The sequence below is a fragment of the Aplysia californica genome, unplaced genomic scaffold (genome assembly GCF_000002075.1).
Source record: "Aplysia californica isolate F4 #8 unplaced genomic scaffold, AplCal3.0 scaffold00067, whole genome shotgun sequence".
Classification (NCBI taxonomy): domain Eukaryota; kingdom Metazoa; phylum Mollusca; class Gastropoda; order Aplysiida; family Aplysiidae; genus Aplysia; species Aplysia californica.
Window position 1 is genome coordinate 625,485 of NW_004797337.1, and position 25,299 is coordinate 650,783.

At 39.5% G+C, this 25,299-nt stretch overlaps 2 protein-coding genes across 3 annotated transcripts in view; one reads left to right on the plus strand and one right to left on the minus strand.

The window, feature by feature from the left end:
• The window catches only part of LOC101864370 (sedoheptulokinase), a 28,880-nt gene extending 21,676 nt beyond the window's left edge, over window positions 1-7,204 (minus strand). Inside the window, exons 1-3 of one of the 2 annotated variants that reach the window (XM_005093640.3) lie at window positions 7,111-7,204; window positions 3,578-3,911; window positions 2,536-2,688 (exon numbers count right to left, since the gene is read on the minus strand). In XM_005093640.3, the coding sequence (XP_005093697.1) occupies window positions 2,536-2,688; window positions 3,578-3,851 (427 nt within the window). In that variant the 5' untranslated portion in view covers window positions 3,852-3,911; window positions 7,111-7,204. Of the gene's footprint in view, window positions 1-2,535; window positions 2,689-3,577; window positions 4,119-7,110 lie in introns of those variants that run through there. The other variant, XM_013079886.2, reaches the window with a different exon arrangement.
• A 58-nt stretch (window positions 7,205-7,262) lies between these two features.
• LOC101863882 (conserved regulator of innate immunity protein 3) lies at window positions 7,263-23,024 on the plus strand. Its single transcript, XM_005093635.2, has 6 exons — window positions 7,263-7,636; window positions 10,321-10,465; window positions 11,505-11,589; window positions 16,417-16,561; window positions 18,679-18,767; window positions 22,239-23,024. Exons 1-6 carry the CDS (start codon window positions 7,381-7,383, stop codon window positions 22,383-22,385), a joined length of 867 nt encoding a protein of 288 aa, XP_005093692.1. The 5' UTR covers window positions 7,263-7,380; the 3' UTR covers window positions 22,386-23,024.
• The last annotated feature ends 2,275 nt before the right edge of the window (window positions 23,025-25,299 follow it).

The following is a 25,299-nucleotide window of genomic DNA, read 5'->3' on the forward strand; positions in this document are numbered from 1 at the left end:
TCAGGACGATAGATGTTTGATAGGAAAGAAGGAGGAGAGATCAGGACGACAGATGTTTGATAAGAAAGTAGGAGCAAACCACAACAGAGAAAGTCTAAGATTGTTTTCACAATAATTACTTGTATAGGTGTTTTGAAAGAATGTAATTTAAAGATTAAGCAGGCGTTGCAATTAATACTCATCAATGCTTCTCCTGTGAGAGCTCTCAGTCTATATGCCAGCATCGTGGCGAAATCAGGCACTCATGAAAACAATGAAATCAAAGAAACCATCAATTTTCTTCCTGTTTGGCAATTTTTATTGAATTTTAATTTTTCGGCTCAGCACCATTCATCCATTTTATTAAAAACACATTTATGTGTGTATTTAGTGGAAAATGTTGATAAAGGGCACACAAAATATATTTATAGTTTCCAAGGACTCTTAAGCTTAGGAAGTCAATAAACTATGGCAGCAATTTTCTCAACAATTTTAAGTCTGGCACCTACTTGTACTTCTTATTTTTAGTCAGAGTTTTACGGAACTTGCAGCACAAGGTCATAGAAGTGCCGAAGATTAGAGGTGTTACAAGAGAGTAACAAAGACAAAAAAGAAGGAGGAGAGATCCAGGATGATAGACGCTTGATAGGAAAGAAAAACAACAGCTTCTTCAATTCTAAATATGTTGCCTCTAATTGAAGACAGATGGATATTTTTTTCATCAAAAGAAAGACAAATGAACAAGCTTTAAGATGATACCAATAAGACCACATGCTCCTGATTCCATCGCGTTATGACACATATATAACTCCTATATGAGAACCCCCTCGGGCATGCACAATACTAATAGAGTTTACACCTGCATTCTGACATGCGGATAGAAGAAAACTATAGCAAAAGGATACCAGCATGGAAGGGAAGTGTAAAATTACAATGTTTGTAAAAGCGCATTCAAAGTGCAATAAAAAGATGTGTACACCACCTCTCTACGCACCATCAGCCTTGCAAGCAACATTTATAATGTGATATCTACAAAAGTGCAAGTCATACACCTCCCTTCCCCTCCCTCCAACTGACCAGGAACACCCCCCCCCCCCCCCAGCAATCAAATGAAGACAAAAGATCATCTAAATCCGTCCAATCTGGATCTATTATAGTGTCCTCAGACAGATTCTGTCTCAACTGACAGAAAAGGGGAGGTAATTCACAATTATTCTATCGCAATTCATTAGAGCATAAGTTTTTTCCAAAGGTGGTCATCAAAGACTCTGTATACTTCTAACATAATACTTGCCCCAAAGCGATACCATGAAAGTTACTTTTGAAAGTTCTTTGCAACATAGACTGAAAGTAACTGTCTCCAAATGCTTTCTCGTTTAGATCATCTTGGAAGGTGGGCTTCAAACCGGCCGGTCAGGGCCTACCCGGGTTGAGAGGGACACAACATCCCAGCTTGAAGTCTGAGATACTCCATAAAAATCCTCCCCACACAGGAACCAAACCTTTGACTTCTGCAGGCAACAGCAAAGCCTTTTAAACTGCTACACTAAGGCCATTGGCCTTTATGGCAAGTTGTAAAATGAAAAATGAAAACATACTATTTAAAATTTTTATTGTTACCTATAAGAGTTGTTTTAAATCACAAATATATTTACACTGAATTTTAATATTTTAACATTTTAGCATTTTAAAGTCAATTAGTTAACCAATCGTGGAGTGAACTTTTGCGAAAGTAAACAACTTGTGTTTCGCGCGCTCATATGACCTTAGCAGTTGCGAGCGCCGTAAAACCCTATACTACATACATGCATAAACTGCTACACTATAGATGCCACTCACTTTTTTAGAGTGGCATCAAATCAAAAAACTCTTTTTAAGTATAAACACTGGCCTAAGTCCAGTCCTATCATTTGCACTGCCGACCCAATAGGTATACACTTCGGCTTTCGATTTGACACACTCACGCAGCAGACAGACATCCTCTACCCTGGTGCATGAAGCTATGAGCATGAGCTTTCCTTTAGCGTGTAACCACTCCTGAGTGTAAAGGAAGCTAGAGGTGAATAACTTATAGAATGGTGTCTTCTGAAGCGCTTTAACAAAGGGATAAAAGAAATTAACTCTCCACCTTGACCAACTTAATGTGACTCCTTAAAAGTGTATTACAAGCAAACTCCGTTGTATATATGGTGGAATCTGCTTGAACCAAAAGCTACGAGGCTATCAGACTTTCTTCTGTCTCGCTGGGTTTTGAGTTTACAGAGGATGGTCAAATAGAGGAAAAACAAATCAGTGCTTTTCTTTATTTTTTCCTTTCGATTTCCCACTGTTTTGGATTAATCAAGCTCAATTTAAGAAGACTCCACAGCATGTACAATTGAACTAGCTCTTAATGGCCAATGGTATAAGACAATTACACCTGTAAAAAGAGCCATATCCAATTTCCCTAATAGAATTGTATTTTTTAAGACATTGTAACGATACTGTGTAAAACAGCCATTTTTCTTTTCGACAATGGGTGGCCATCTTAGACAACTTCGACTGTATTTTTCTCACCTAAGAACTCCTGAGAGCATCTTTGATCTTGCCAGGTGTAGTTATTGCTGCACGGCCGTCCCATGTCCAGAGTGGGGAACTGATCATCTCCAACAAGTTCTTTTCGCGCTCCCCACAAAACAACACCATGCATTTGTCCTGTGAGACCAATGCCTTAAAAAGGAAAGATGAAATTTTTTTTTATCAATATAGAAGAGAAATTACATAACTCCTGAGCATCTCAAATTTCACTTGGACTAGCTTAAACCACTACAAAGAGTAGGCTTACTGCTTGAAAGCATCAACTTTAATGTCTTTATAATGTAATTTGCATAATGGAGGATCACTGTTTCTTTTTACTGAGGAGATTACATTTTACCTGAAAACAATAGATGGATCGACATTCAGTTTTCCATTATCTGCCCAAAATAAGTCAGCGGCACATTTCTGTTCTGGACCTCTGGTTTCGAAGCGGCCGTTCCATTAAAAAAATGAAACTGCAGGGACACCTATAACATGGATGTTTGATAACTTGCTGAAAAGATTCTCAACAATGTTAGAGTCATTTTCTTTTTAGGGTTTTATTTAGTTAGAAGAAGGCTGTCTCTAAAAAACATAATGAATGGCTACCCCTGCTTCGAATTTTCATCAGCAAGTCATCTTCTCTGATTTACAAATGCCTGTGCAGTTTCTTTTTCCATGGAATGACCCAAAATCAGAAGAACAAATCACACTTAAAATATTACTGTCTCAATTGTTTTAGATGTAGTCAACATATCATTGGCCAGCTGTATAAAATGTACCAAGCCCCCAATTTTTTTATTGTTTTTTTATTGCAGTCTCTTGATCTCAGGTACAGTTGCATTTGTTCCAGAAATATTTTGTCAAAATTCAAATTGCAAATGTTGAAAAAAGCAAGAAGAGATACATGTAGGTTACAATGTTCAAAGAATGAAACAGTTTATTTTCCCATCCCCCGTTAAATTTTACTTTCTGGGCTTAGGTCATTTAACAGTTAGCTGTGATATAATAACATATATAGCATAATACAGTGACCTCGTACCTTCAACAGGACCAGCATGCTGCTGGAGTAATGGCACAACGACATCATTGACAGTCTCCAGTATTTTCCTAGAATTCTGTTCATTGCCGGAGCTTCCTATACTACTTTCAACCTGAGTGTCAGTAGCTTTAGAGGCAGTAGCAACAACTTTGCCCTCTGCATCAAGAAGGACAGCTTTCACCGAAGTAGTTCCAAGGTCAACGCCAAGCCATAAGCCCTGACGTGAAGCCAGACCGACACTGTCACCTTCTGAGGTTACTCCTACATGGCTCATTATGCTGAGAGTAGCTTAAATGGTTTCAAGTATTCTTTACAAATACAGTACAGCGGGAGTCTGTAGACAAAAAAAGTGGAAAAAAGGTTTTAACATTTTAATAGACTTTATAAAGATTAACAAAAAAAAGTACGAATTACTAAAATAAACTGTAACATATGTGCTGTCTTTTTAACTGTTACAAAATATTATATTTTAGGCCCTAGGCCTATATTATATGTCTCAAGAAACAAACATCCCCCCCCAGGCAGAGCTGTTAAAGTACTTTTAAAAAGGTACTTAAGTACAAATTTAAGTACAATCTAAAATATGTACTTAAGTACAGTAAAAGTACTTACCTGTAAAATGTACTTGAGTACAAGTACTTTTTTAAAAAGTACTTATGAGTACATTTTGAGTACTTTCTGCTAATATGCTAAAACACTTCAGTGCTAATGCAAAACATCATATTGAATAACATATCTAGAATATTTGACAAATTCGGCCATTTATTACTAATAATGTAAACAGTATACAAAGCATTTGAATATACATGTACGCACTGAACGTTGGTGGAAATTGTCCGTGAAATTGAAAAAAACAACCCAGCAAACGAACAGCCGCAACTAGTGAGTAAGTGATATTATGAATAGAATTTGTTTGAGCAAGACAATATGATCAAATATAAGTCAGTCCTAGAGGTCGGAAAGTAGGAAACGTATCAAAATTGGAAAATGCAGAGACAAAGTTGATCTAAGAAAATAAAAAAATGATGAAAATGGCCAGGAAAAAAAAAAGTGCTTTGAATTCTTCTTTAACAAATCCTCAAGGAATCAAGGTAGCCTTGAGCACAAACCACAAAAAAAAGGAAAAAAGAAATTTAGGTAGCCTAAAAAATTGTTAGATTGATATACATTGAGAACTCAGTTTCAGTTTCAATTGATTATAATAGTGGTAAGACAGAGTTTGGTCACACTGTGTAGTCCACGGCGCCCACGGCAAACCAAAATAGGCCTACATGTAATTTCCTAGAGTCTAGTAAGTTTAGTGTAACCAAAAATTCTCCACTACAGTAGTCTCCGCCTAAGATCCCAGTGCTCGGGAGAAAGGGAAATATGGGATCTTAGCCCGACGAACTAAGGAAGAATCTACAGAGACCCAAGAACTGACGTGACCCCTGGGTAGGTTTATGACATATGGCGAGCAAAGAGCGGTCATCCTTGATGACCAATCACAGTAGCACGGTGGCATGAGGCAAGCCATAATATTATACCGTACACTCATTAGCATATCGTCTCGAGATCTTTATCTACGTTTATCCAGTTGCCCCTCCCATTTACCTGTCCAAAAATTGTAGCCTTCCATCTCTGATTGAGTCCCCCCGCCTTTGTCGTTACGTACCATTACGCTGTGACCACACCAATTAAAATTCAGGCTGTCTCGCAATTTCGGGAATAGAGAAAAACTGCCTTCAACTTCAATGGTCAGGGAAGAGTTCACAGTTCGATGTGATCCTGCCTGGAGCGAACTTGTAGGCCCAACCCACCCAGCGAGGGATGAAAGTTCAGGTGGCGAGCTCAGATGCGAGTGCGATGTTTGGGGAAAAGAAACGCCCATCGGTCAGTTCACACCTCGGTGTGATCCCGTCAGGGGATCATTGTACCGTTTCATGGAGTTTTACAGCGCATGTGATCACTTTCACAAGAGTGGCTGATCTTTGACGCGACGGGCAGTTCTTTAATCTCAACTTTTAACTCTTGGTTGATCGGCTGTGCCCACCCGGGTGTTTGTTCCGTAAATTATGATCGGAAATGTCGGCACTTATTCTTTCATTAAGCTTCAAATGTACTCAAAATGTACTTGAAAAGTACTCAAAAGTACTTTTATAAAAAGTATCGGAGTACAGTAAAAGTACTGGTTCTCAAAATGTACCGGAGTACAGTAAAAGTACCGTAAATTGTAACGTAAGTACAAGTACCGGAGTACTTGTACTCCGTTACAACCAGCTCTGCCCCCAGGGCAGTGCAACTGACTGAAGTGTCTTTAGTCCCTAGAGGGGATATTAACATATTCTTTTGCACAGTAGAAATGTAAATGGGATCATTTATCAATGTCATGCTCATTCATACAACTGTGCCGGAACAACATAGGGGGATAACTATATACTGCTTTTTCTTTCCTCATATCCTTATTATTACTATCATCAATTTCCTCTACTTCTTTTGTATGTTTGTCACTTTCTTGTCAACTGCTATTTCCGGGGTGCCTTGATAGTCGAAGCAGACTTTAAATTGTGCTGTTGAGGCTAAAGAGGTGAGCAGAGTAAGCCTGATTCTCCGTTTTGGACTCTTTTTATTGAGATCCACCCCTTGGCGCTCATACGACCTCATGCAGTTGTGAGCACCGTAGAACCTTACTAAAAAAAAGAAAATAAACAAACATACATAAAGTAATCAGAATTTTTGATTGAACAAAATATGAAAGTTTTACTTGACACACGAGAGTGGCATCTTTAACTATTTTGCCCTCCTGTCTTCAAAAGTTCTCAACATTATTAATAGTGTTTCTTGAATGTATTTTGCACCTAACAATGAAGACAAAGTATTGTTGTCAACTTTCCTTGGAATTAAGTTTTTTAAAATGCTTTCCACATTTTAAATTAGCTATTACGCCTACAGCATTGATATGTTAGTTTAATGTTTAATCCAACATATTATATATTATATATAGTCCTAGCACACTGAGAAAGCTAATCCATTCTCAATAGATATCTACCGAATTAAATGATGAGCAGCTCAAAATTCAAGCCAAGGACGTCGAACCTCGTGCTGACCCTATCAAAAGGATTATAATACACGTGTAATATAATTATAATTAAAACAATTAAAAGTGAATAAAAGCAATGCTTAATGACGATATTATAATAGAGCGGGGGAGGTGGATATCAACGATTAAAATGGGCCTATTTTTACTGAGATTTCAATATGACTCAGAACTCTGAAAGCTTTCAAAGCTCACGCATTCAGTCAGAGAGGCTACAGTGCGTGCGCTCAAGCAAGACTCTCACTCACTCAAGGTCTTGTGCCTGGCTCAGCTCAACAGAATAAATATTATAATAACACCTCCCTGCACACTGCCTGTGAAGAAAAGAGAATGAAAAGGACGATATCAAGCAAATCAAATAGTTACGAAAAGAAAAGAATACAAAATTGTAGCATTACAAAAAAAAACATACAGTCTGTTTAACGATGCAAGCAATTCAGGACTTAATTTCATTTACCATCAAATGCATAGATCTAAGCTAAGCTGCTAGCACCGTGTCGTCTTCGGTGTGATCAAAGACCAATTATAAGCAAGCGAGCAGAAGAAATGAAGATAAGGCTAATCAATTCAATGATTGCTCCCTTTAATTTGACCCGGACATAAAACACAGTTGTCGTCCTTTGAAGGTTAAAGTTGCAGTCCATGCGTGTGTTTGGTTGTTGTCTCGTACAGAGCCGCAACATTATTACCTGTGTACAGCAGCACTTATCTACTTTTTATCATTAGAATGGCGAAAGCAGTCAAGTCAGCTCTTGCTGCTATCACAAAGATTGTCCCTGGTAATAGTGCAAGACTTTCCTGTATACCTAAACAGTCTGGAATTTCAGCGAGGTACCTGCTTGGCACGTCCGCGCTTTCCAGCCCCAACACAGTCGCAACTCCAAGGGCACACAGTACGTTGTCAACTTTGAGATCGAGACACACAAAAGGCACCTCATGCTCTTTTGCACACAAGCAGCCCATTGCATTTTACAGTACTGAAGGTAAGTTCTGTCAAATGAAAGGCGAAAGGCCTTTGCTATGCAGATTGCATCAGAATATGTTGAACTTGACAATGACATGATTGACATGAAGTATGAAGGAACAAGCCTAGAATTCTAGTAATCTAGATCTAGATCTAGATCTAGTGTACACAGCATCAGAATCAATTTGGGCGGAAGAAGGGCGCTTCACAATCACAGACAACGGAACCGAACAGTTCAGCAAGTTACAAAGAAAATATAATTTTATATACTAATTCGAGTCGGCAGGTCGTGTTGCCACCCTGCTGACTGACAGCAAAGTGAGAATCTCTCAATGACAATGACGTCAAACAAATTAAGATGGCTGTTACTATTATAAATATCGGCCAGTGGCGTACATCTGACGTTCTATAATTGTCCGCTTGTCAGAAAGAAAGTGGTGAGGGATGTTGACAGTGCAGCAGTCAGTGAGTAGTGAGAATGTTGTCTTGCACATTGTGTTTCTTTTTTAGGCCTTTTTGTGACATGATGCCAGTCTATCACTACCACCAGTGACTGTCATACAAAGTGCCTGTGCTATAGCAATTTATGCTAGTCGTACCCTTGCCTTAAAGTTTCGTTTTCTTCTTCTTTTCCCCTTCTCTTTGTTTTTTTCCAATACCCTCTTTTAATTCTACAATTTTAACTGATGATTCCATCCATGATTTTTTCAGGCTGTGGACAGAATTATTTTTCCCTGTTCAGTTTTTGACCGGGGGTGCACCTATTTAATGCATTACTCAACTGTGAAGCTTTATACACAAATATGTATTGTCATATATACCAAACCAATGGGAATCAATAGAGAAATCTGATTATATCAATTACAATGACGACCAATGTCTAATTCATCATAACCAACAAAGCCTCCAAAATCACACTACCGAACTCAACAACACCTGTGAGAAATTCAACATGGCACATCAAAAACAGAAGTATGAATGTGAGCCGAAACCATAGTCCCCTGAACATCCATGTCAATAGTAAACAACTGAAACCGGTGAGAGAGTTTAAATATCTTGGCAGCACTCTTTCTGAAAATGGGTAGACAGAGATCTCGAAATAGAAATATATGAACTCAAAAAGCCAATGCTGTCACCTACCAGCTCGCACCGTTTCTATCTCATCCAAACATCTCCTTGGACGCAAAGAGACAGCTTATCACCTCAATATTCATACAACATTGTGTTATCAGTGCCAGACCTGGACCTTTTAAGCAAAACCCATGAAAGCAAAATCTCTGCATGCGAAATGAAATGTCTCAGCAAAACCCTTAACATCACAAGACGAGACAGGCAGAGAAATGAAGAAGTAAGAGCAGCTATCGGCACTGAGTCCTGCCTGTGTTACATAGAAAAACGGGATAAAATGGTTTGGCCACCTGTTACGCATGTCACCTGACCAGCCAGCCTTGAGAGCCTACTACACCTAGCACTCTGGAAAGTAATTATAAAGGAAGAGGAAGGCCACGCAAAAGGTGGATCGAGGGTGTCAAAGAAACACTAAGAAAGCATAACATCACAACTGAAAGAGCCTCGGAGCTGGCCTACCATACCATAGAAAACTGCCTCCCCTCGATGCTTAACGGCAACAGAGGATGAAAAAGTGAAAAGTACAATGACCTATTATTCTGTTTGTTTGTATTTTCCTTCAGACAAAAACGAATGAGGAAAAAAAATTGCGCAACACCTCTTGGAAAATTTTTCACTCACCTCATTTTCTCAGCTCTACAAGTCCTTATAATCCACAGGAATCAACACAAAATTGTAGCGATATCACCCAAGGACAAATTTTATGCTAGAATTTCACATATTTAGTTGAATATCTTTCACTGAAGGGCCATTTAATTATACCAGGCACTGTGTTGTTTACCCTCCCTACATAGCGACCACAAAACAACGATTTTTGCGAGAATTTTGCGGAGTTTCGATCGATTTTGGCGCTCGGAGATTGAGGTCGGGCTTGTTTACAAGTTCTACTGCCTTTCGACAACTTAAAAAGTAAACTACGTTAAAAAGTGCACATTTGTTTCAGATTTCGCTCAGATTTTGTTGAGCCGCTCACAGCGGTCGAATGGCGGCAGCGAAAAACCCAGAGCCGCTGTCAGCGGCCAAATGGACGGATTCAGTTAAGAAGTCTAAAAGTCAGTGTGTCTTGAAAAAAAAAAGTTTATCTAGAACGGTCAGTTGAAGCCATGGCACTACAGCTATGAAAAAGAAAGGACACAGTGCATTTGATGACTGGTTGATGTGGATACTATTCCTGATAAGACCATTCCTGGTATGGGTCTCTGCCAATTATTTATAAGTTTTATGTAAGTTGTTTAGTTTTTCCAAGTCCAACTGCTTCTGATCATGCTTTTAAATGCTCAGTTTTTTATCTTTTTATGACCGAAACACCTGTGTCCTTATTCCTGGACTGATGGATTATGTGTACCATTGATATCTTCAAGTTTCATGCTTCATGTAATTTATGTTGTGCTCTGTGTTCACTTCTTAAAATTTCTTCTTACAGCAGAACAGTGCCAGTACAACTATGGAATTTAAAACCCTCAACCTGTTGCTCATGAGTCTGGCAGCCTGATTTGGGCCACAGACTCCTACTTTTCATTTGTCTTTAGGCAATAAAACTATATTTCTCATCTCCTTTTTGTTCCATCTTGGCAGTGGATAAAGAGATATCATCCTTTTTGGACAAAGAAATTCAGTTTGAAACATCAAGATCAAGTGATGACTTGCCAAAAGTTTCTGGATTTGAGGTCACAACTGAAGGTGGAGACATAACCCTTACGAAATCAAAAGGCTCTGAAAAGTAAGAATGTTTTCTAACTTTCTGATTTGTCAGTTCATGCAGTTTATAAAATGTTTACAGAATTGAATTTTTTTTTGTTTCTATAGATTCTATGAAAAAAAAATGTAATTTTAAAGAAAATTTTATTTTCCATCTATTTGATATTAGTTTTTAGTGCTGGGAGAGAGAAAGGAGAGCTCCATGACATTCATAACATGACAAATCAGTGATGGAGGAAGTTACATCTGATGTTATATATACGCGGGTGTGGAAATTATTGATTTGATATGATTATTTTGTATGGAGCCATTAATGTACTTATTCTGAACATTCAGTTGTTCAATTTAACTTAATAAGTATTATGATCCCTGACTTTATAAGCTAATTTGTCGGGTTCACAATTCAGTTTCTTTGAATTCGAGATTTGAGCGAAGCAAGGTCTTTCATTTTTCTTCCCCTTGAATGAACTCCAGCAGATGTTGTCAAATTTTAAGAGAGAAGAGTTTCAGTTTCACACTCCTCAATGCCTCTTGAAGGACTGACCATGACAGATAATGCTGAGACTTGAACTGAATGTTAGAGGCAAATATTCCTGAACTGGATTACATTTGCCCTTGTTATTTTTATTCCATTGCTATGTTTGGTTCCCTTATGATAAAAAGATGGAAAGATTGGCTGCTCTGTAGTTTAGGGGCACCGACAATGAGACAACTGATACCAATCTTTATTTTGCTTTAGTGGCCACATATCTGTTGGTGAAGTGAACGCTGGACAAGAAATTCCTAAGTGATGCTGAGTAGTCACCCTCACACATGCATATGCTGAGAGGGGGGGTTTGAAGTCACTTACTCAATAACAGCACAACCCCCTACCTTCACTAACAAGTTCCCTGCTGTTGTACTGGCTGACCAAAGAGGCAGGAGGTTCAAAACTGAGTGGCATCCTAAATTTTCTTGTTTTTCTTTGAGTCTGGAAAGGCAATTGATAAATTTCCATTAAATGAAAAAAAAAAATAATTAAACTGCCCCTAATTGATACAATTTAATTTGATTTTCAACAGAGTTATTGTCAGACTGAGTGTAAATGGAGCGGTGGATTCTGTGATTGCAGAGAGTGCTCCAGAGAAACAAGATGAGCCGCCACAGGTAAGGGCTGACTGTTTTGGGGCTGTTTGTTTTTTTTTACTCAGTATCATAAGCACTGCATAAAAGGGAAGTTCTGGTGGCGTTGGTAACGTAGTCTAGTTGTAAGACTACTAGACCCATAATTGTTGTGAGTTGTGAGATTGGGTGTTCACTTTTTCGAGTCTCAGCTTGGAATGAAGTCGCACAAATTTTTCCTTTTGTCTTGGTCCTATTGGAGATGGCAGGTAATTTTAGAGGTCCTGCTTCTTAAAAAGTGTTTGACAGGAGTGTTACACCTCTATACAATTTCAGTTTCAATTCATCATGAAGTTGTTGACATATGAATGTCCTATCTTTTAGATTTCGATTTTTTTAGTGCTAAGAGGGACTTGCTTGAAGATATGGCAGACATCAAATTAGTGAAAGACAATATGAGCATGAATAGGATTCTTTCATGCAAGATGGTTAACAGTTAACAGTAACAGTCAGTGTGGCGCATGAAATACCTTGGCCAAATTAGTTCCATTCGCATGTGCCTTGTTTATGGCAAACAAGTGAATTTTGCCCATAACTGTTAATTGTTCTAAGGATAATGTGCTGTAATATATAGTGTCATATGAGGCATTGTGGTGAAATCAGGCGCTTGTCAAAATAATGAAATCGAAGAAACTGGGATTTTTCTGTCCGTTTGGCAATTTTTATCGAATTTTTTGTTGTTGACTCTACACCTTTAAGGTCCATTTAAAAACAATTTGCTGTTTGGATTTTACTAAAAAATATTGATTTAAGACACATAAATGTAAATTTACAGTTTGTAAGGACTCTCAAGCTTTTTGGGGGGGAGGGGGGTAAGTGTTTTACGCCGCTCACAACTGCATAAGGTCATATGATCGCGCGGGACACACCTAATATTTTCAGTTGGTAGGAAATTTTGAATTATGCGCGGGTGACTGCCGAAGCCTATTCTTATCAATTTTAGACCACCATGGGATCTTAAACGTGCGCAACTTGCACTCAGGACCTCCAAGATTTTTTGCCCTTATCCGAGAAGGCTAGGTGTTTGATCTTACCTACCGTATGATCAGGGGTATGGATGAAAGACAGCTGTGAGAAGGAGCCGAAGAGTAGCAGTAGAAAGGCTGCAGAAAGAGTCAGGAGCCCAGAGGAGGGGTTAAAGGGAGTGGGGGCAGAAAGGGGAGACGGAAGCAGACGACAGAACATTGCTAAAGAGCAGGAAAGGAGGTGAAAGGAGACAATTTTAGAGAAGAAAATTTTTCGGTCGTCACGCGGATTCGAAACCGTGGCCTATGAATGAGAGACCAAGACCTTAACCTCTAGGCCTCGAGAGCCCCCTCTCAAGCTTTGGAAGTGGCCAAATTTTGCTGCCATTGTCTTGGTAATTTTACCTCTGAAACCAGACAACCCCTGCCTCCTTCAGTCACAAGTATCTCGACTGCTATTCAGAATAATCACTATTCATGACGTATGAGTATTATTTTCACTTAAAGCAAGACAAATGAATAAGCTTTGATATGATACTGATGGCTCTACATGTCCAAAAATTGACGAGTGCCTGATTCCACCACGTCGTAACACAAATGGTGGAGGCCACTGAAAACGAACACTGTTAATCCGAAAATATGAGCAAACCAAAAGAAAACTGAAACCTGATTTTATTCTTCACTTTTTAAAGAATGTCTTTGAACCAAAAACATGGCTCAAACAAAGAAACTCCAGTAGTCCAGCAGATCTCAGTGTAAGTGGACTCTGCTGTAAAGTCCTCAAGCTCATCTGTTGGCTGTCATGCTAGTGTCATGCAAAAATACCTAGTACATCTCTAAAACTTTAGGGGCAATTTCAGGCTTTCTTTCTTTCTTTCTTTTTTTTTTACTTGCAACAGGAGTTAAAATTAATACTTTCACAGTACAATGTCTTTAATTTTGTAAAGTTTACAGTCAGCATCAGTTGGGTAACAAGTGTTTAAACTACATCTGAAATCGGCAACCAAGACTTCCCTGTCTAGAACTTTGATACACTCCATTTTTTGGACAAACTAAAGGGTTGGGGTTTAGGGAGAATTTGGTCTCATATCCTTAAACTGTACTTCACATTGATTATTCTGGGAAATAAACGATGACCTCACAAAGAAACAAAGCTATGTAGTAATTTTGGAATGATATGCAAAAGATGCACAAGGTATGTAGCACATGATCCTAGCCACATTTCATAAAATAATGAGACAATCGTGAGAGCTTGGAGTCAGGAGGGGGGATGGCGGGGATGTTAATCAGGGAAAATGGAACACAAGCTGTTGTAAAATTATAATCTCGCTTGCACGCGCGCGCACACACACACACACACACACACACACACACACACACACACACACACACACACACACAAGAAGAAAGAAACAGTTGACATTTTGCTCATTTGTCCCCAATGTGGTCTTCAATCTCTCTTCCTTGTTCTCAGACTCACGCACTTACATTATGATGTATGTGGACTTACATTCTCTCTCTCTCTCTCTCTCTCTCTCTCTCTCTCTCTCTCTCTCTCTCTCTCTCTCTCTCTCTCTCTCTCTCTCTCTCTTCTCTCTCTCTCTCTCTTCTCTCTCTCTCTCTCTCTCTCTCTCTCTCTCTCTCTCTCATGCACACATACACACACTCACACTTTGTTTAATTCTGTCTTGCTAACTTATTTGACAATGTAGTTAAAAAAATTATGTGCTGTCATGCCGCCCTTTATTTTTGAGTCACTACCTGGCAGCTTGTCTGTTTGTCTGATCACAGTTCATTACTTCAGCAGCTGTTACAAATAGGGGTACGGTTCTGAGTTAAATGACTTGTTAACGTTTGCCATAAACGTTAGGGAGACCCCCGGGGCAGTGCCTTTGACTGAAGTGTCTTTAGGCCATTCCCAAAGGGGGAACATTTCTCGTTCAAGCACAGAAGAATTGTAAATGGGCTGACTCGTGTCACGCTCATAACTCTGTGAAGGCTTAAATTGAAGCTAGAGAAGTTTTTGGGACTGGTGTGTGATTAACACTTTCCTGTGAATGCATGAACCACATCATGTGTTTATCACTTGACTACACTGTCAGTGATTTTCATGACTTATTTATAGAGGTTTCTGTTTTGCTTATTTCTGCTTTAGCCGCCTTTTTTCTAGTACTGGGACTTCTGTTGTTATAATTTAACATTTCAGTGTCGTAGGGGTGAGGCACACTTTTGATATTGTTTGCAGTACCCCCAGCGGCAGTGCCACTCACTGAGGTGTCTTTAGGCCATTCCCAAAAGGGGGACATTTCTCATTCAAGCATAGTAGAATTGTAAATGGGCTGACTCTTGTCACGCTCTTAACTGTGCCAGATCTATAACAGGAAACTGTTGATTTTTCTTTCCTGATCCTTACTATTGTCATTTTCCTCTACTTCTTTTGTATGTTTGTCACTCTCTTGTGACCTGCTATTTCCGGGGTGCCTTGATAGTCGAAGCAGACCTTGTGCTGTTGAAGCTAGAGAGGTGAGCAGTCTAAGTCTGATTCCCTAAAGACTCCTCTGTTGACACCCACCCCTTGGCTCTCATATGACCTTATGCAGTTGCGAGCGCCGTAAAACCCTCTACTATAAAAAAAAATTGTTTGCAGTGGGGTTTTCGTCTCTGTATGGAGGGCAGACTTGGTGTAGAAACTAGCTGTATGAAGCTGTCATTATTGACCATCTGTTCTGTGACATGCTCCCCACTCCAGGGGTGGTTGGAGGGAGATGCTGGTAGGTCCTAGGCCTACTTCTTTTCTTTCCCTATTGTTTCTGTGCATCTGTCTTGCTTCTACTACGGATGGAATGAAGTATGACTGTTACTGTTTTGATGTGCTTGTCTTTACTCAAACTCAAACCGTGGGTGGTTGACGGGTGCTCTGATGTGGTTTGCTCCTTCTTTCCTATCAAACATCTATCGTCCTTACCTCCCCTTCTTAATCTTCTGGTGCTCATATGACCTATACAGATGGCGAGCGTCGTAATACCCTCTGCTAAAAAAATTTTTTTTAAACTCAACTCAAACCCAATCATCCTTCCCCTCCCCCCCTCCTCCGGGTGTTTGGCGGGTGCTCTCGTGTGGTTTGCTTCTTCTTTCCTATCAAACATCTATCGTCTTTATCTCCCCTCCTTTTTTGTGTTTTTTACTCTCTTGTTGTAACACCTCTAATCTTCGGCACTTATATGACCTCATTATGTTGCGAGTGCCGTAATACACTTACTAAAACAAAAAAAACAATTCCCCCCCCCCTTCATTGCCACGAATGACCATCCGTGACAAAAGGTGGCAGTCCCACCCCTAACACAGAGAAGACTGACGCGTTTGTATCTGAGACTTTCCGCGCATGGACCGCTGGTGCCCCCCCGACATACGCACTCACAGTCACACGGGTACAGGCTGCCCATCTGACCCTGACTCTCGCTAGAGTAGACACATGCGCATGCCAACGACGCTTGTGTTTGTTTCAAAGAAGGCCGCTGATTGGTCGCATGCAATGCAATCAGCTAAAAGAATATGGTTCACGATGCAGGTGTAATGGATAGTTTCCAGGAATAGATAAAGTTCGTTGTGGGAGAAAAATGAGTGAAGCCACGTCTGCGGCAGCTGTTCGCCCTTTAAGCAACCTCGTTGAATCCGAGCTTGCTGATGTAAGTGTTCGTTGAATCCGGGTTATTTTTACTGATTTTAAATCTAAGGAAAAAAAGAATCCATCTCCTTTCATTGAATCCGAGTTCTCGTTGAATTCGAGTTCCACTGTATCTTCATCCTCACTGCTAATCACAACATGTTATCTACTCGTCTACTACAGATGGTCTGCCGGCCGCCGTTTGAGGTCGAAATCAGCAAGGGGGATGGGACAGTCCTAGCTCTTCAATGTGTCTTCCCGAGCGCTGATGAACCCTTTGAAGATGCAGAACAGTACAGCAAGGGAGACCAAGAGGCTGACAGAATTGGTAAGTACAGTGGAGTCTGCACAAGTCCCAGGTTTTTTTTTACCTGTCAGAACCCCAATCGGATTTGCATGAAACCCAATTCTTTTCTTGAACTCCCGTGTCCATCAATCATATGCGACTTCACTTATCTCAAAGGGTGTGACACTGACATTACACATTTTCATTTGAGCATATTTTCTGTTTAAATGTTAATTTAACACTCTCAGTTTGTTACTTTATCTTTGTCTACTAGGGTTCTGGAGACCACATTTTTCCCTCACAGTTTTTCTTTTGACATATTGAATGTCCTGGTAACAGCAGAAACACTCCGAGCATTCTGATGGCTTGATTTCTCTGATGCTAAGTTAAACGTACCATCTTTCTTGAGTGATGATCAAATGTTATTGAGGTTTTTGAAAAATAAAGATCTGAACTTCTTTTATTAAAAAATTATTTAAAAAACAAAGAATAGAAAAAAATCCGCCGCATTGCGGTCAATTATTATTATCTATTTTTATCTTGTTGCTGTGAACACTAATTGAAGCTCCATTTATACAGTAGTCTCCGCCTGAACTGGGGGGGGGGGGGGGGCTCCTTAGCGTGTGTTTATACGGAGCGTGCGTTTGCATGAACCTGTACAAAGGGAGGAAGGTACACAGTCATCTCATTGCCTTGATTTTCTAGTGACCTCCCTTGGGGGTGGGGTTACTTTGGCCGATAGTGTGACGATACGTGACTGTTTTGTGAAGAATTCCCCGACACTGGTTAAGAGCACATAGGCGTTGAATAGGGGGGGGGGGGGGAAGAAAGACGGACTCAATGTAATGATATGCACCATAAAAATGTCAGGAACAGATAGCCTAAGAGGAAACTGTTGGTGATTATTATAGAGACGAAGGCGCAGCCACGTGGCTTTCCAAGCGACCACCTCCAACCGTAAATTCATGGACGACATCAGACTCATAGTATAGATCTCTACATTCAGAGAAACATTTCTCTTGTGATTCGTTCAACAAATATGTTATAAGTTCTTCAAGTGCAGCTGATTATGCTTACTTTACTAATCTTTAATCCTGTAGAGGTCTATCTAGTGTTTTTTCATGCGTGCTGTGCATCATAAGCCTAGGTCTAACTAACATTTCATGCAGTCACCCCGACTCCCGTCAGAAACCTTCTCTCAAAGTCAAATGCATTTCCAGTGACCAATCAAAACACATTTCAGTCCCCCAACCTCCCCACATTTCACCGACCAGTCCTAGACCTATTTTTCTGTGGAAAGTTAGGTGTAAAAATGAAGTCCGTCACTCTGTTTGGCATGAGGGGAAGTCTCACCAAACATCTGTTTTTCTAGAACAGCTTATACATTCTTAACTGAGCTTTTACTTCTAGGCTGCAGCGAAAATTTCCCCTTGTCGAGCTTTACCTGTGTTTCGCGGATCGGAGCGTGCGTTTAGAAGAAATGACCATTCGTTTGTACGTCTACATTATTATATGGTAAAAAAACCCGTCATGTGACGAAAGCAAAAGCGTGTGTTTGGGCAGAGCGTGTTTGTGTACGGCGTGCATTTAGGCAGAGACTACTGTAACAATGCTTTCTTTTAGGACTTCTTAGTATTATTCGTGTGAAAAGAAAAGCATAAAGACGCAGAAGACTAGATTTTTTTTTACAAAATAAAAAAGTGATACCTTTCTTATGATCGCCGGTAAAGTAATATTAATAAGAAGCAGGGTGACTTAATTTATAAGTCCTTGTTTTTAGGTAAAAAGTTGTGTGCTCTATACTATGCAATGATACATTGTTACTTTTATACGGTACTTTGTTTTATTTCAATTTGCTATGTTGGTAAACCTGTTGTACGGCACATAGAAGAACAATCGAGACAACGGACGTCTGTGGTGGCGTAGCTGGTAAGGGCTTTGCCGTCACATGATGCGAGAGACCTGAGTTAGGAAAATTTTATATTGTGTTGGTCTTTCTTCTGGGACGGTATAACGGTTTATAACCCGACACCTAAATTATCAAAATTATTTCAATGGGGAGGTGTAAAAGCACCTACATTAAAAAAACAAACGAATTGACTTGTGTGTGTGTGTATGTGTTCAAGTAATGTGCAGGTTCTATTATGATCTGTCTGCAGAGGACCAGTTTGAAATTCAGGAAGTCGCACTCCACAGTGGTGAGTGGAAGGACACAACATTCTCAGTCTCAGCTGCTACAATGGACGCTGTAAGTACTGTGTGTGGTCCTCATTGTCTTATAAAACAGAGGTTCCAACTGTTTAAGAAAAAAGTCCTGATCTTTGCGGTCCCTATGAACTCATTTATTTGTACAGAGAGTAAACATTAACAGATCATATTGTTGAATGCGTCTCATATCACGAATTTTTATATAAACTGAATATGACATTCAAAGAGACTAAAATATATCAATAAATGTAGACTATAAGCAGAAGTAAGGTATACCGGTGTATTACAGAATCTGGATATTTACAGAAATCCTTCTGAATTTATCTGGAAAATCTGCACCTCTGTTGTGAGAAATATTTTCATGGTTTTTTACTCTACTGTCAGGATCGATGCTTCCATTTTAGTATGCAGGCCTGAATTTTGTTGGGGAGGTAATATATACGTCAGTATAAGTATTGCTTTCGTAAATGGAGCTCACAAAGCTATACAGTCCGTGCCAGCTTTAAGCACACCGGCATAAAGCACGTTTCGGATTCAAGCACGCTAAACGGCTCTTACCGAATTTGTGCTATATAAATTACACACCTTTAAGCACGGTAACTTTGGCTTGAGGCACACTTCATTTACAAGACAGTCATACTTTCATGATGACCCATCGAAGTTTGAACAGTCTACACCCCAGCAGTGAGTGTGTTAAGAGAAACACATTGTAAAAGAACGCAAGTGATGGAGACACACTCTCACACGTGCGACGAGGAAGGCGGAGAGATGCACACAGCCTCGCGCATGAACATAGGATCTAGCCTAGGGCAAAGCTACACACACACGAAAAAGATACAAAGAGAGTTGGGAAGACAAGAAAGGGAGGCTGCCTGTGATCTCACCTTTGACCCTCGCTATCCATTAATCCTGATTATGTATCACGTGCGAGGTGGGATGAAGGCAGTGGTGGTATGAATGTGGCACAGCGGGCAGTGGTACGCACAGGCAGTGTGTAGGCCTCGTGTGCTGTATTGTGACTGGCCATCTAAATTGAGTTTTCATTTCCCACTCGACCACAAAACAAAAACATACAAACAAACAAAAACTACCGTGGCGGGTAAAAATAACAGCGCACACTTCTGCGGGACCCCTATAGGCCTACTTACAAACAAAAGGAAATAGCACAGGAAATTTTCTACATGAAAATCTCTGGATTATGTCTACTTCGCACTCTATCACGCTTATGCTTTCTCCCAATGACCGTGCTTAAAGCCGTCGTGGACTGTGTGGTTTCTTTTTTGCCTTTTCCTTGAATGATTGCAAAAACAAATAATATATATATGAATGGAACAATGTTAAACCGCAAATAATGGTAAACCAAAAGAAAATAAAAATCCCCCATTTTTTCCTTGTATTTGAGTAGCAATGCCCACCGAGCGCATTTTGTTCTGCCGATTTTTGGCCCCCGCAGCGGGGGTGTTTCGTGGGACGCACTAACGCAAAGGTTGTTGTCTTCAACTCGCTCTCACGCCGCTTCTCGTGAATGGATATGAATGAAACTTGGCAGCCAATCAGAAAAGAGGTCAATCTCGTAGTATGCAGTTTGACAACATTGTACCCATCCTAGAAGCAGTCGAAAACGTTTGCGAAAGTGGTTGATGTGGTGCGCTTTGAAGGTTTTTCGGAGCTGTGATTTGTCAAACTGACTGTTACGTTGTACACCATTTTTCTTTATTCCCTTAAAATTTCATGCTTCTGTGTTTAGCGGTTTTGGCGTAATCTTTAAAAATGTGGGAGTAACTAAGGGAAAAAGCTACATTGCCATTTGCGCGTTCTGGGTGAACGGCCGGCGGCATGGAAATTTCCACTGAGTGACGTCATCAGCCATCGGTCGCCTCGAGCGCTACAAACGAGGCCCCGCTTATGTGAAATGGAAAGGGGGGGGAAGGATATTTTAAAACTAAACGGGGGCCTTGATAACTTGCGTTTTTGTTGCATTTTAGTCACAATACAATAGATGTAGTCATTTTTATTTGCTTGATTGCATGACAGAAGAATAGAAACAGAAAAGCAAACATCTTGAGAAGTGGTATGGCATTGTGTTTGCGTTATGAAAGCCTATTCGCCCCTCTTGGGAAAGCACACACTTGGACTCGTCCTGTGTGCTCTGTTTGGGAAAAGTGAGGCATTAAGATTGTTATTAAAGAGTATGGTACTTATTTAGTCCAGTCTGGGAAGATAGTCCCGTTTATACATTGTTATCGTTCACGCGTGCGTGCGTGAGTGCACGCGCGTGCATGTGTGTGCGCGCGTGAGAGAGAGAGAGAGAGAAGGGGGGGAGGGGGTGTAAATATGTTACATTTATTGTATGAGTTGTAGCCTACACATGCGAAATATTCCCATGACTTGTAAACTATATTATCTGAACGCATCTTAATCTACCACACAATAGGACACTGTCCAACAATGGATATAGGCCTACACAGAGACGATCTTATTTTCTATAACAAAGTATGCATGCTTTTACTAGTACAAAACTGGATTTATTAGTAGCTCTCTACTTACATTTTTGGGACAAATTGATCCAGAACATTGCTTGGCAAGGAGGAAACTTTTATGTTGCCAAGTTTCATTCAAATATCATGACTTTGGGAGAACATATGACTGATAATCTTTGTAAATCTGTAAAGAACGCCACTTTTTTACCTGTTAATGTCTTTACAACTCAAAAAGTATGACAGATATTAAAAATCTGACTGCATGACTAGATTCTGCATTAAAAAATGTACTAGACTGCCAAGTTTCATTTACATTCCAAGAAATAGGCGAGCTATGACAAATATTGTCTCAAAACACACCGAAAACGGCCAACATTTTTACCTATAAACGTCTTCATAACTCAAAAAATAGGATAGCTATGAAAAATCTGAAAGCAGGACTAGATTCTGCACTAGAAAATGTACTGGGTTGCCAAGTTTCTTTTAAATACTCAGAGAAATGAGCGAGTTATGACGAATATTGTCTCAAAACTCACCAAAGAACGTCCCATATTTTGGGGTTTTTTCATTATATAAAAGTGTACCTGAAATTAATTGATTAAAAAATCCGTAACTTTTTTGTTTATTGATGGATTTTAAAAATTCAAAAAGTTCCATGCTCTGTGAAGATAAAGCTACCAAATGCACATATTTGCAAACATTTTCTGGCAAAAAAGGGATTTTCGTGGTCATTGCTAATTTGAGTAACCTCTCTCTAATAAAAGCCTGGCCTAATGGAAGAAAATCCTGTGGTTCGTTGTATAGATAATAAATAAAGATGCCAGCTTATTATGAAAACAAATCTAGAATTTTGTATTTCTAGATTATTTTCATATAAGTGCAACATGACATAAATATATATGCAAAGATGTGAATAGGTAGAATATTAACAGGAATGCATTACAAGATCTGGACGTTTTCAGAAATCAGGATTTATCCCCAAAAATTGGCACTTATGAATTTATATCAACTGTCTTTCTCCACGCCCTCAGGAGTTGTTTGACCTACTCATGGACATGCTTGACGAGAGAGGTGTCAACGACGAATTCATCTCCCAGCTGGTGGAATACTGCACCGCCTACGAGAACAAACAGTACATTGGATTCCTCAAGGGACTCAAGACATTTGCCGAGAAGTAAACAAGTAACCCAGCCAACATTGGTATCATCACAGATCTGTGTGCCTGAACGACTGTTATGCGAGTTGCTCGTAGTTGTAGCTCTTCACTGTATTCTGAAGAGAGTTATATTTGGAGAGATGTCAATTCTAAGTCTGAACTTTTGGTGGTAACAGGATAAAAAAAATTTCCTCCTTTTTTCCTCCCCCAGTCCTATTCAGTTTGTGATACCAGATGAAAGCTTGTACTTGCTTATGTTTTATTAAGTTTCTGATATATATAAGCCGGTTATGTTTCAATTCGTAAAATGTGGACTCACTTGTGTTCAGAATTGTTTTTTCTGAAATCATTATCTGTACTCCGAACTACTATTTGATGTGTCTTCAGAGGCCCATAATTTAATTTGTGAAGTGTACGTATTCCATGTTTTGTTCATGAGTAAGCCAGTTGTTGGGATTAATTTTGTGATGAAATCAGTTATTATTAGGACAGTATTCATCAGTCATGACACAGTGAGTCTGTAGTGTTCTCTTGACTAGTCCTTCACTGAGTAGATCCTCGAATGTAATATTGTTGCAGAGGGTTCTTGTACATTGAGTTTTGTTCCTGCCATTTGACTGACGTGTGTAAGCTCATTAAACATGTTTCTCGTACATTTTAACAAGGTGTTTTTCTTGCTTGGTTTTTCCTCCCTGAAATGAAAATGTCAGAACCAACTTGCTTTTTTTTCTGAAATGCCCAGTCAGCAAGCACTGATCTAAATGTGTGAGGGAAGTCTGGTCTTTGTAAAAGTGTTTATGGCTTGACGTGATTACGCTTTGGGGATTTGAACCAGGGCCATCTGCTCCGTGTCCAGAATGATACCAAAAGATCTAATTCTAACGGTGCGCCCACCTTCTGGACTGAGACTGAGAGAAAATGTTTCAGGATAGAGTAAACTAATTCAAACCCCCTCACCTCAAATTCATACTTTTTCCTGAGGCACATCAAGTTTACAACTTATTGTATCATCACAGCACGCGGCCAGCCTTCTCAATTTGACAGATCTCATGCACTGGAAAGAGTATGACAACTCAGGTCTAGATCTAGCTGTAAGTGGTGACATGAAAGGGGTTGTTATGATCCAGCAGCAATAGTGGTGAAGTGCTGTATGATGGCACGGTTCATTGCATTCTTGGTCTGTGGCAAGTCTGTTTAACAGACAATTGTTGTTAGTTCTCATCTTTTCATCACCAAATTTTCCCTGCACATTTTATATATATGATGAATGGAAGAGGATAGGTGGACCCCAGGGTATATCTAGTGAAATACTAGCCTTTTTTAGAATTGGTAGACTCCGGAGTCACCATAGTGAAATAAGTAGGTTTAAGGATTGGTGGACCCTGTGATAAATATGTTCCAGGATAGGTGCCAACCCCGCGGTTTTCCGGCTTTCTTTCGAATTCCTTAAACTTAAACGTTTTGAAATAATCCCCTTCACTTTTTATAAAAGATCAGAAGAATCTTGACTTGCGAATCCATGATTAGATCTAATTCTAGAAATCTACCTTTAAAAAAATTTTCAGCCTGTCGACCATGCCATTCGAATCTGTCATCTGACCATCTTGTGACAACTACTGTCTTCCTCAAAACAGTGAAAACACCAGACATTCAGTTTGACAGGTGCCTCCTCCAAACACAAGGTCAAAGATTTCAGTGTTGCCAGGTGCTGGTGTTAGATCTAGATCTAGGCGTACTTCAGAATCTCAAATATGATTTACTGATTTTTAAAATATAAAACGTCACTTTTTTTTTTAAAGGAACTCTATAAATACAAAATTTACGATTTATTAATGTCAAACCAAGTCTGTCCTACATCTCTTTTATTTTTTTTTTTTTTTAGCTAGCCTAGGGCCTTTCCTAACATGAAGATGTTAGACAGCTTTTCATTGGTCAGCTTGTCCTAAAACAGCAATTTTGCTTTGTACACCCTGGGGCCCACCTATCCTTTTCACTAGGTAGACCCGGGGTCCACCCATCCACTTCTTAATATATGATACTTTTTGTTTTAAAAAAAAGTCTAATACGTATTAGTATTCAGAAGAAAATGTTTATTTGTCATATATAATTTATACAGGACCGGTATATTTTCTTATGCGGTTATAGTGCAAACTGGGTTTTTTAAAAAGTTTTAAATCATCATACCACGGATTTTCAAACATACTCCTGAATTAATAATAATAGATTGTATTTGTATTGTGCAAATTCCTGCACATGAGCAAGCTCTATGCACTTTACAATCTATGCTATTACCCTAGCAGACTTGATAGCATTCTGAAACAATCTTAACAGTGCAAGCCGCATAAAGTATGATAAAGGAAATAAAAGTTTCCTGGGAATCGTATCGTTAAAGGTTGGAGGAAGTCGGCAAGTTAGTCTTGAAAATTCACTGTGGAGTCTTCCAGCGACATAGCTGAAATAAATTGTTTCCAACAGCTTCACTTTATTACAAGTATACAAATAATATTTTCATAGCAAAACAAGAAGAAACAAATGGATTTGCCAAGTACTGTTGCTCACACCATGACATGTAGAGGTTTGAGTTAACTCATTCAGACACAGACAGTTCATGCTTCAGCACATACAGTTTTGGATCACTGAATGTGAACATGCTATTACTAATAGTTTCGCGAGGAGCATCATGTAATAGAAGCAGTATGCAGAATACAAACTATGATGAACAGCCTTCATCATTGTGGTCCTCCTGCTTCTCAAGGTTTAATGAGCGACGTATGTCGCAGTAGCAACTTGCTTCCTTTGACAAGTAAGAAAAAATGACAAATGGTGTATAGTGTATGTCATGAAGGTCATGAAGGGGTTAACTAAAACCTCATGGACTTGGCTTGCCTAGCCCACAATACAATGTACTCAAATGTACCGTTGAGAGACTTGTTTCA